This window comes from Lathyrus oleraceus, chromosome 4 (genome assembly GCF_024323335.1).
Source record: "Lathyrus oleraceus cultivar Zhongwan6 chromosome 4, CAAS_Psat_ZW6_1.0, whole genome shotgun sequence".
Classification (NCBI taxonomy): domain Eukaryota; kingdom Viridiplantae; phylum Streptophyta; class Magnoliopsida; order Fabales; family Fabaceae; genus Lathyrus; species Lathyrus oleraceus.
The window spans coordinates 490481793-490494585 of record NC_066582.1 but is presented as its reverse complement, the minus strand read 5'-3'; the positions used below and the strand labels follow the sequence as shown (position 1 = coordinate 490494585).

At 39.0% G+C, this 12793-nt stretch overlaps 1 protein-coding gene across 1 annotated transcript; it reads right to left on the bottom strand.

Annotated features, from left to right (window-relative positions):
- Positions 1-2601: 2601 nt before the first annotated feature.
- On the bottom strand, positions 2602-12084 carry LOC127138155 (uncharacterized). Its single transcript, XM_051064552.1, has 2 exons — positions 11723-12084; positions 2602-3169 (listed from the first exon to the last, which is right to left on the bottom strand). The coding sequence occupies exons 1-2, from the start codon at positions 12082-12084 to the stop codon at positions 2602-2604; spliced, it is 930 nt and encodes a 309-aa protein (XP_050920509.1).
- Between the last annotated feature and the right edge of the window lie 709 nt (positions 12085-12793).

The following is a 12793-nucleotide window of genomic DNA, read 5'->3' as shown; positions in this document are numbered from 1 at the left end:
TGGATAATATGGTAGTCAAAACCCCAGAAGATCGGAAGCATGTCGAGGACTTAGAAGAAACATTTGCATCAATATGAGGTTACAATATGAGGCTGAATCCAGACAAATGCATATTTTGAGTACAAGTAAGGAAATTCCTGGGACTTATGTTAACCAACTGAGGTATAGAAACAAACCCGGATAAATGACAAACAATCATTAACACGAGGAGTCTGTCGATAGTAAAAGAGGTATAATAGTTACCATGGCGTTTGGCCGCCTTATCTTGCTTTTTATCTTGTGCAGGGGATAAGTCGACCCATTTCTTCGTTACGGTGAGAATATCAACGAAGTTCCAGTGAACGGAGGAATTTGAATAAGCATTTAAAAAGTATAACAAATAACCAGGCAAAATACGAAACCTTAATTGCAGGAATGAAGTTGGCGAGAGAGGTTAGAGTGACACATCTACTTATCCAAACTAACTCTCAGTTGATCACCAATCAATTCAAGGGAGAATTAAGACGAAGGATTTGTCGTTGATCAAATATTTATAAAAAAGCTCTTAAGATGTCCCAAACATTCGAAGAGTTTGATATAAATCACATCCCTAAGAGAGAGAACACCATAGCCAATCTATTGACACATCTAACAAGCACCAAGGGCATTGGGTTAAACAAAACAGTAATTCAAAAACCCTGGATACACCAAGTACCAAAGTAGAGGAGGTCATGACACTGAATGAGGCTAGGCGTTGGACGATGCCTATTGTGACACCCAAAAACCCGCGTGCATAAATGATACAATTAATCAGAGTAAAATAGTCACGCATTTCACAGTTAGGGTGTCACTTATCTCATATGATCATGATATATAAAACATAGTAATTAAAATAAAACAACTTAAAAAAACTTGTCATCACATTGCTCACCTGTACTTAGGCTCATCGCAGCGGAAAATCAAAACTTACATCATATTCAACAATAGAAATAATTCATAATAAAACTTTTATAAAACATAACTCCACGAAAGGATAACTTTCTTGATTCATGTCCTTGTATTTAAAGAAAATATAAACGAAAATAAACATTAATCGTTTCCCCAATGTTACAATATCAGAGCACGACTTCTAAGATGCATAAAATGAGAAAGTAAGAATAACCTCAACGACATCCTCTAACATCTACTCATCTACCTGCTTATTTATACTCCCACAAGGAGCACATACACCACAAATAACAAAGGGGTGAGAATACGCTCAAAATATATAATGATGTAAAGGAATGCAATGGGTAACCTAAACACGCAACATTCACAACAATTAGCATAACTCGAGTGTATTAGTTAAACCATATCAATTAATAACATCATAATAACAACGTAATCATATCAAATGCAATGTTAAATGACTCGACTAATGTTCATCACGGTCCCCACATATGAACTTGCCTCACAACTCAATTATGCATGCAGTACCAGTCACCAATTATGCATGCAGTACCGATCACCAACATTGAAACATGTAATCACCTCTTTCACAATAATGACAACATGAATGCACGTGCACATAATGCATACTCACAAATGGCTCAACATCAATTTATGATCTCAACTTCAATCATAAACAATAATAACAACCATGTAGTCCCAACATCTGAACCATACATTATGTTTACATATAAACACCACATAATCCTCACAACATAATACTCATCATTAACATATAAAACTATGACACTATTGTACACATGATTCACAAAAAACAATCACATAACAATAATTCATCATCTATAATTTATCCCAAAATACTCTACCACAATGTAGCTCTGCATGTTAGATTTTCAACGCTTCAAACGACACTCGATTTGCACTCATAAAACAAAAGTTATGGCCAAAACCGTCTCATACAACAAAAAAAATTATGATATGCTCGCCTGAGGAAGTAGGAGCGATCAGCCTTCGCCAAGCGAGCCAAGGGAAAGCTCAAAATAGTGGAAAAAAGCGTCATGGTGACCCGGCGAACTAGGCACGAGCTCGCGACCCAGAATGTCAAATTTTACTGCCAAAACGATCTCAATCGCCCCAAATCGCATGGCAAACTTCAGGTACGATTTATTCACGCATATACATACAGAAAAGGCATGTTTTACATGGTAAATTCATATACATACATCAATTAGAATATCAACTTCATCAATTGCATAAGCATGCCATTATAGGCGAAATATCCATGAACTTAATCATCAAAACACTCTCACCCGATTCGTACCAACATAAAAGAGTCTTACATCTCCTCCCATACAAATCCTCAAACGGTGTCATTCCAATACTAGAATGGAAACTATTATTAAAGGTGAACTCAATCAAATGCAAATAGTTATCCCAAACGCCTCCTTATTCTAGCACAAAAGCTCTCAACAAATCCTCTAAAGATTGGATAGTCTTATTTGTTTGGCTGTCCGTATGCAGATGGTAAGCAGAACTCAACCTCAATTTGGTACCCAATGCCTTCTGCAAACTCTCCCAAAATATCAAAGTGAATCTCGGATCTCGATCTGACATGATACTCAAAGGAATACCATGCAAATTAAAAATCTTCTCAACATACAACTCGACCAACTTCTACAAAGGATAACCGATCTCAATCGAAATAAAGTGAGACGATTTAGTCAGCCTATCCATAATCACCCAAATTGAGTCACATCCCTTCATCATCTTAGGAAGACTTGTCACAAAATCTATAGAAATATTATCCCATTTCCACTCTAGAATGCTTAACGGTTGCATCAGGCTCAACGACTTCTGATGTTCAATCTTTGATTTCTGACAGATCAAACAAGCATAGACAAAGTCAGCTACGTCTTTCTTCATACCTGGCCACCAAAACAATTTCTTCAAGTCCTGATACATCTTAGTAGCACTGGGATGAATACTTAATCCACTCCTATGACCTTCTTTAAGAATACTATTTTTAAGTTCTGGTACATTTGGAGCGCAAACTCTATTTCCGAGTCTGATCACACCGTTCTCATCGACTCTAAAGTCACCACCCTCACCTTGGTTAATCAACATTAATCGGTCAATCAATCCTAAGTCGATCTTCTGGCATTCTCTTATTTCTTCCAGAATGCCACTAATCAACTTCAATATACCCAACTTAACACTGTTAGACGTTCCTTGTAACACCCTTCTACCCAAACGACATATTTAAATAAATTATCAGAGTACAATATGTAGAAGAGTTTACATTTCTTACATCATAACACTTATCGCATCACAACATAAAACATATTATTTATTTTATTAAAACTTCGCAGCGGACAACAACGCAAATATTATCATTCATCATATAACAATTCATAATAATGTTTCAACATTATCTCAACAAAGCATCTCAACATATTAGTCATCATAAACAACGTAAATAATAACCAATTATCTATCGAATCCCATAACCCCGGTGTCACATGACCAGAGCATTTGACTCGACTCCGTAGAATAACTCTACACTTATTCTTCAAACCTCAACAATAGCTACTCCTCTTTATCTGCACATTGCTCATCATAGATGAACATAAACACATGCAGAAGGGGTGAGAATTACATTATTAAATAATAATATAACGACAGAAATATAAACATAAATATATTCCACATATGCCAACACAGCTCATCATAATCATCATAATCAACATACTCATGAACATCAACAAAACAACATATCAAATGCAATGCACACACCCATGCATGACTCAACACGACTCGGTATACCCATTTTGTGACCAACTACAGGATCACCACTCCCAGATTCATCACCATAGAATCCGAGTTCCCCGCAAGGAACCAAGCCTCTCCACAAGCCCGGAGTCAACAACATCATTGGAACTCAGTCCGTTCATCACTAGGCATCGGCCTTTCATGAATGCATGCACACCAAACATGCATCATAATCAACATAGCAACAACAGCATCATATAGTCATGTTATCATCATCATTAATAGCATGACATACAACTCAACAAAACAACAACAACATTACAACGATATCACATCTGGGAGTTTAAAACGCGAAAGCTGTCCGTCAAACTGATATGGCGAACGCCATTAGGCTAATGGCGAACGCCATTAGCGTTAAACGCTCTTATTCTGGAAAAACTGTCCGTCAAACTGATATGGCGAACGCCATTAGGCTAATGGCGAACGCCATTAGCGTTAAACGCTCTTATTCTGGAAAAACTGTCCGTCAAACTGATATGGCGAACGCCATTAGGCTAATGGCGAACGCCATTAGCGTTAAACGCTCTTATTTTGGAAAAAAAGCCCAAATGGCGAACGCCAAAGGCATAATGGCGAACGTCATTTGGCTGTTATGTGCATAAATAAGATTTTAAGTGCGGAAACAGTGGACGCGCGGGCTTCTAAGCATATAACTCAACAAAACTCACAGATCGGAGAATTTTCATCAAAACCCCAAACTTTCCCAATCTCCCTAAAATCCCCAAAATCCATCAACAATCCAACATATATCATGAATTTGCTCGCATATTATCGTTTAATAAGGTTCAGACCCCTTACCTCTTTGGATTGAAGGAAGTTCTGAGCAATCTTTGGCCTTTTCCTCTTCCTTCTCTTTCTCTTCAGCGTTTCTCCCTTTCTCTGACTCTGAGGCAAAAATACGTGAAAACACTCTGAGTTCTCACCTTGGCCTCTTTTATCCATTTCCACTTTTACCCTTCCACTCTTCATATTCCATTTATTTTATTTATTTAATTATTATTAAAATAAATAACATCTATAATAATAATAATAATTCCCAATATTATTTAATAATTCATTTTACCTTCAAATAATCATATTAAAATAATATTTAAATTAATCTAACAATATTCTGGGTGTTACAACTCTCCCCCACTTTAGAAGTTTTCGTCCTCGAAAACATACCTCAAGCAAATAGAGCCGGATACGACTCCTTCATCTGATCTTCACGCTCCCAAGTCAAGCTCTCACCAGCTGGACCTCCCCAAACAACTTTCACTAGAGCAATCTTCTTACCTCTCAGGGTCTTCTCTTCTCGGTCATCTATCCGAATTGGCAACACCTCAACGGTCAAATTATCCCTCACCTGGATATCATCCAACTGAACAACATGCGAAGGATCCGCAATATATTTTCTCAACTGAGATACATGAAACACATCATGCAGATTAGAAAGCGATGGCGGTAAAGCTATCCGATACGCCACTTCCCCAACCCTCTTCAAAACCTGATACGGACCCACAAACCTCGGAGTAAGCTTTTTAGACTTTAAAGCTCTACCCACACCTGTCGTCGGAGTAACTCTCAAGAACACATGATCTCCCTCTTGGAACTCAAGTGCCTTCCTCCTCTTATCATGATAACTCTTCTGACGACTCTGAGAAATCTTCATTTTCTCCTGAATCATCTTAACCCTTTCAGTCGTTTGCTGCACAATCTCAGGTCCGAGTACAACACTCTCACCTGGTTCATACCAACACAATGGAGTTCTACACCTCCTACCATACAATGATTCATATGGAGCCATACCGATACTAGCATGAAAACTATTATTATAAGTAAACTCCACCAACGGCAAATAACTATCCCAAGAACCACTCTGCTCCAACACACAAGCTCTCAACAAATCCTCCAAGGATTGGATAGTTCTTTCAGTCTGACCATCAGTCTGAGGATGATAAGCTGAACTCAACCTCAACTTAGTCCCCAACGCTTTCTGCAAACTTTCCCAAAATCTAGAAGTAAATCTGGGATCTCTATTAGACACAATACTGGATGGAATACCATGCAGCCTCACTATCTCCTCAATATACAACTCTGCCAACTTCTCTAAAGAGTGATTAATCTTCATCGGCAAGAAATGTGCCGACTTAGTCAATCGATCCACAATCACCCAAATAGAATCATTACCTTTCACCGTCCTCGGCAATCCCGTCACAAAATCCATGGAAATGCTATCCCACTTCCATTCAGGAATCTTCAAAGGTTGCATCATACCTGCCGGTTTCTGATGTTCAATCTTTGACTTCTGACAAGTCAAACAGGCATACACAAACTTAGCAACATCTCTTTTCATACCAGCCCACCAAAACAACTTCTTCAAATCTTGATACATTTTAGTTGCACCTGGATGGATACTCAATCCACTCCTATGGCCCTCTTCAAGAATACTCTTTTTCAATTCAGACACCTCAGGAACACAAACTCTACCTTTAAATCGCAGGATGCCATTCTCATCAATCTCAAAATTACCACCATTACCCTGGTTAACCATAGTAATATGATCAACTAGAGCGACATCAACTTGCTGACCATTCCGAATATCTTCCAGAATTTCACTAGTCAACTTCAGCATACCCAACTTTACACTATCAGCGGAAACTTCACAACCCAAACTCATATCACGGAACTGTTCAATTAACTCAAGCTCCCGAACCATCATCATAGACATATGTAGAGACTTTCTACTCAGCGCATCTGCAACTACATTAGCCTTACCGGGATGATAACTCAATTCAAAGTCAAAATCCTTCAGTAATTCTAACCACCTTCTCTGCCTCATATTTAACTCTTTCTGATCAAACAGATACTTCAGACTCTTGTGATCACTGAACACTTCGAATCTGGAACCATACAGATAATGCCTCCACATTTTCAACACAAATACAACAGCTGCAAGTTCTAGATCATGCGTAGGATAATTCCTCTCATGAACTTTCAACTGTCTAGAAGCATAAGCTACAACTTTACCATTCTGCATCAAAACACCACCAAGACCCATCAAAGAAGCATCACAATAAACAACGAAGGACTCACCAGGATTAGGCAAGATCAACACTGGAGCACTGGTCAACCGCCTCTTCAACTCAACAAAACTCGCTTCACAAGCGGCATCCCACACATACACTTGACCCTTCTTAGTCAACTGCGTCAACGGCAATGCCAACTTAGAGAAGCCCTCAATAAATCTGCGATAATAACCATCTAACCCCAGAAAACTGCGTATCTCAGTAGCAGACTTCGGAGTCTCCCACTGTAATACAGCATCAACTTTAGCAGGATCAACAGAAATCCCACCACTCGAAATCACATGGCCAAGGAAACTCACTTCCTTCAACCAGAACTCACATTTAGATAACTTTGCATATAATTTCTTTTCTCTTAACACCTGCAAAACAATTCTCAGATGTCCTGCATGCTCTTCTTCCGTCTTAGAATATATCAATATATCATCTATGAACACCACAACAAAATTATCAAGGTACGGATGAAATATACGATTCATATATTCCATAAACACACCTGGAGCATTTAGACACACCGAACGACATCACAGTGTATTCATAATGACCATACCTCGTACGGAAAGCAGTCTTCGCAATATCATCTGACTTCACTCGGATCTGATGATAACCCGACCGCAAATCAATCTTACTGAAAACATGAGCTCCAACCAACTGGTCCATCAAATCATCAATCCTCGGCAATGGATACCGATTCTTGATAGTCACCTTATTCAACTGCCGATAATCGACACACAACCTCATCGTACCTTCTTTCTTCTTCACTAACAATACTGGTGCACCCCAAGGAGAAACACTTGGACGCACAAACTTCTTCTCAAGCAATTCTTCAAGTTGCTTCTTCAATTCAACTAATTCAGTTGCCGACATTCTATAAGGAGACATCGACACTGGACTCGTACCTGGTACTAAGTCAATGGCAAATTCGACTTCACGTTCTGGAGGTAAATCACTTACATCCTCCGGAAACACATCCTGAAATTCACAGACAACAGGCAAATCTACACTCACCACTTTCTTATCCGCTTGCAGAGACGCAAATAAAGCGAATATCTGAGCTTCATCTTTCACAAAATCCCCCACCTGCCTAGCAGATAGAAATCTTGCCTCATCATTCTCACCAACTTCAGAAAACCGCACCGTCTTCCTATAGCAGTTGATAAACACGCCATAGAATTCTAGCCAATTCATTCCCAGAATAATATCAATTTGGTGCAAGGGTAAGCACACCAAATCAATCACGAACTCTCTCTCAAAGATCGTCAAATGACAACCTCGACAGACAACAGAAGTCTTCACAGAACCATTAGCAGGAGTATCTATCACCATACTTCCGCCTAGGGACGACATAATCACACCAATCCTGGTCGCACACTCATACGAAATAAACGAATGAGTAGCACCAGTGTCAACAATAGCAAGCAATTCAACATTATTAATCAAGCAAGTACCTTTAATCAGATTATCTTCTTTAGGAGCTTCAGCCCCACTCAGGGCAAACACCCTACCAGTAGTATGAGCTGCAGTAGCCGCCTTCTTCGGTTTCGAGCACTGCGAACTGATATGGCCTTTCTCGCCACAATTAAAACATGTCGGACCAGCATCCTTACATTCAGTAACTCTATGACCAGCCTGACCGCATCGGAAACATCTCAGCACTTTCTTGGTACAACTATCAGCACGGTGGCCTGGCTCGCCACACTTGAAACATTTACCAGCTATGGGAGATCCTCCCCCACTTGGCTTCTTCTCATCTACTACTTTCTGCTTACCTTTACCATTCGGAGATGCATAAGGACTACCACGATCCTTATTCTTCTTCTCACTAAGACTCTTGTAATGAGCAGTCCTAGCCTTGCTATCTTCATCAAATATCCTGCACTTATTAACCAGTGTAGGAAACCTACGAATCTCCTGGTAACCAATGCCTTGTTTGATCTCGGGACGCAACCCGTTCTCAAACTTGACACACTTGGATTCCTCAGCATCAGCATCATTATAATGAGGACAATACTGCACCAGCTCCTCAAACTTCGAAGCGTAATCAGCAACAGACATGTTACCCTGCTTCAGTTCTAGAAATTCCATCTCCTTCTTACATCGCACATCAGCAGGAAAATATTTCTCCAGAAAGACCGTCTTGAACCTTTCCCAAGTCATCTCAGCACCTGGTACTTCAATTCTCTGGCGAGTGTTATCCCACCAGTTTTCAGCCTCTTCAGATAACATATGCGTACCAAACTGCACCTTCTGTGCTTCAGTACACGTCATCACCCGGAAAATCTTCTCAATTTCCCTCAGCCAAATCTGAGCACCATCTGGATCATAGCGCCCTTTGAATGTAGGAGGGTTATTCTTCAGAAACCTTCCCAAATTCTTAAACTCGTCGACCGGCGGATTCTGCTGCGCCTGCATAGCCTGCGCCATAGCAGCCAAAGCCTCAGCAATCGCACGGTCATTTTCTCCAGCCATACTCTGCACAACACAACCACCATCGTTAAATATCGACAGTGTCATTTACACTAATCGACCAACAGGGAAAACATCACATTATGACTCGACTGGACTGACTATGCTCTGATACCACTAATGTAACACCCTTCTACCCAAACGACATATTTAAATAAATTATCAGAGTACAATATGTAGAAGAGTTTACATTTCTTACATCATAACACTTATCGCATCACAACATAAAACATATTATTTATTTTATTAAAACTTCGCAGCGGACAACAACGCAAATATTATCATTCATCATATAACAATTCATAATAATGTTTCAACATTATCTCAACAAAGCATCTCAACATATTAGTCATCATAAACAACGTAAATAATAACCAATTATCTATCGAATCCCATAACCCCGGTGTCACATGACCAGAGCATTTGACTCGACTCCGTAGAATAACTCTACACTTATTCTTCAAACCTCAACAATAGCTACTCCTCTTTATCTGCACATTGCTCATCATAGATGAACATAAACACATGCAGAAGGGGTGAGAATTACATTATTAAATAATAATATAACGACAGAAATATAAACATAAATATATTTCACATATGCCAACACAGCTCATCATAATCATCATAATCAACATACTCATGAACATCAACAAAACAACATATCAAATGCAACGCACACACCCATGCATGACTCAACACGACTCGGTATACCCATTTTGTGACCAACTACAGGATCACCACTCCCAGATTCATCACCATAGAATCCGAGTTCCCCGCAAGGAACTAAGCCTCTCCACAAGCCCGGAGTCAACAACATCATTGGAACTCAGTCCGTTCATCACTAGGCATCGGCCTTTCATGAATGCATGCACACCAAACATGCATCATAATCAACATAGCAACAACAGCATCATATAGTCATGTTATCATCATCATTAATAGCATGACATACAACTCAACAAAACAACAACAACATTACAACGATATCACATCTGGGAGTTTAAAACGCGAAAGCTGTCCGTCAAACTGATATGGCGAACGCCATTAGGCTAATGGCGAACGCCATTAGCGTTAAACGCTCTTATTCTGGAAAAACTGTCCGTCAAACTGATATGGCGAACGCCATTAGGCTAATGGCGAACGCCATTAGCGTTAAACGCTCTTATTCTGGAAAAACTGTCCGTCAAACTGATATGGCGAACGCCATTAGGCTAATGGCGAATGCCATTAGCGTTAAACGCTCTTATTCTGGAAAAAAAGCCCAAATGGCGAACGCCAAAGGCATAATGGCGAACGTCATTTGGCTGTTATGTGCATAAATAAGATTTTAAGTGCGGAAACAGTGGACGCGCGGGCTTCTAAGCATATAACTCAACAAAACTCACAGATCGGAGAATTTCCATCAAAACCCCAAACTTTCCCAATCTCCCTAAAATCCCCAAAATCCATCAACAATCCAACATATATCATGAATTTGCTCGCATATTATCGTTTAATAAGGTTCAGACCCCTTACCTCTTTGGATTGAAGGAAGTTCTGAGCAATCTTTGGCCTTTTCCTCTTCCTTCTCTTTCTCTTCAGCGTTTCTCCCTTTCTCTGACTCTAAGGCAAAAATACGTGAAAACACTCTGAGTTCTCACCTTGGCCTCTTTTATCCATTTCCACTTTTACCCTTCCACTCTTCATATTCCATTTATTTTATTTATTTAATTATTATTAAAATAAATAACATCTATAATAATAATAATAATTCCCAATATTATTTAATAATTCATTTTACCTTCAAATAATCATATTAAAATAATATTTAAATTAATCTAACAATATTCTGGGTGTTACATTCCTTCACACACCAAACTAATATATCGTAATTGTTCGATCAACTCTAGTTCTCGTGCCATAAGCATCGACATGTGTAAGGACTTCCTGCTAAATGCATCAGCTGCCACATTTGCTTTACCTTAATGGTAATTCAGACCAAAATCATAATCTTTCAGAAACTTGAGCCATCTCCTCTGCCTCATATTCATTTCTTTTTTTTATCGAACAAATATTTCAAACTATTATGATCACTGAACACTTAAAATATGGATCCAAAAAGGTAGTGTCTCCAAATTTTAAGTACAAACACAACCGTTGTTAAATCTAAGTTGTGGGTGGGATAAGTCCTCTCATGAACTTTCAATTTTCTAGAAGCGTAAGCAACCACTTGGATATTCTGCATCAGTAGACCTCCTAGACCCATCTTTAAAGCATCACAATATACCATAAAAGGTCCAATCGGATTTTGCAGAATTAAAACTAGGGTAGTCGTCAATTTCTTCTTGAGCTTTACAAAACTATCTTCACAAGCAACATCCCACCCATAAGTTTGACCCTTTCGAGTCAACTGAGTCAAATGCATTGCCAACTTCTAAAAACCTTCTATGAACCTGCAGTAATAACCAGCTAACCCGTGGAAACTCCTAATCTCAATAACAGACTTCAGAGTCTCCCACTGTAACACAACATCAACTTTCGACGGGTGAACATCAATGCCACCACTAGAAATCACGTGCCCGAGAAAACTCACTTTCTCCAACAAGAATTCACACTTGGATAACTTGGCATATAACTTGTTATCTTTCAACATCTGTAGCACCACCTGCAGATGTTCCTTATGCTCTTCCTCGGATTTCGAATATATAAGGATATCATCTATAAACACCATAACAAATCGATCTAAGTACAAATGGAAAATTCGGTTCATGTACTCCATGAAAACTCCAGGCGCATTAGACATTCCAAACGACATCACCGAATATTCATAATGACCATATCTCGTTCTGAACGCTATCTTCAGAATATCTTATGGTTTCACTCTAATTTGATGGTAACCCGACCTCAAATCAGTTTTACTAAAAACACGAGCATCGACTAATTGATCCATCAAATCATCGATTCCCAGAAAAGGATATTTATTCTTAATTATAACCTTGTTCAAATGCCGATAGTCAACACACAACCTCATAATACCATCCTTCTTCTTCATTGACAATACTGGCGCACCACAAGGAGACACACTTGGTCGAACAAATTTCTTCTCGGGTAACTGTTTCTTGAACTCGCTCGACTCTGAAACACATATTCTATATGGAGCCATTGAAACAAAACTAGTACGAGGTATTAAGTCAATAGAAAATTGGATCTCTCGCTACGGCGGAAATTCACTGATATCATATGGGAATATACCACTGATAGGTCATTAATCACCACTCAGATTTCTGCCCTCATAGATTCCAACATCATGAACACCTGTACCCCATCATTCACTTGCATAGCCAACACAAACACTCTTTTGTCTGCATTGATTTCAAGGAATGACACAAATTTATTGTAACAGTTGATATGCACATGGTTGAACTTCAACCAGTTCATCCTAAGGATAATATCAATTTTATTCAGCGGTAGACAAACTAATGTCATCCCAAAATTCTTACTATAGATGGTTAATGGACAGTTCA

Coding starts and splice junctions, on each gene's coding strand:
- LOC127138155 (XM_051064552.1), bottom strand. CDS start 12,084: ATGTCGTTTGGAATGTCTAATGCGCCTGGAGTTTTCATGGAGTACATG. Junction 3,170..11,722: donor TTAGCTGGTTATTACTGCAG/GTTCATAGAAGG, acceptor TCGTTTGGGTAG/AAGGGTGTTACAAGGAACGT.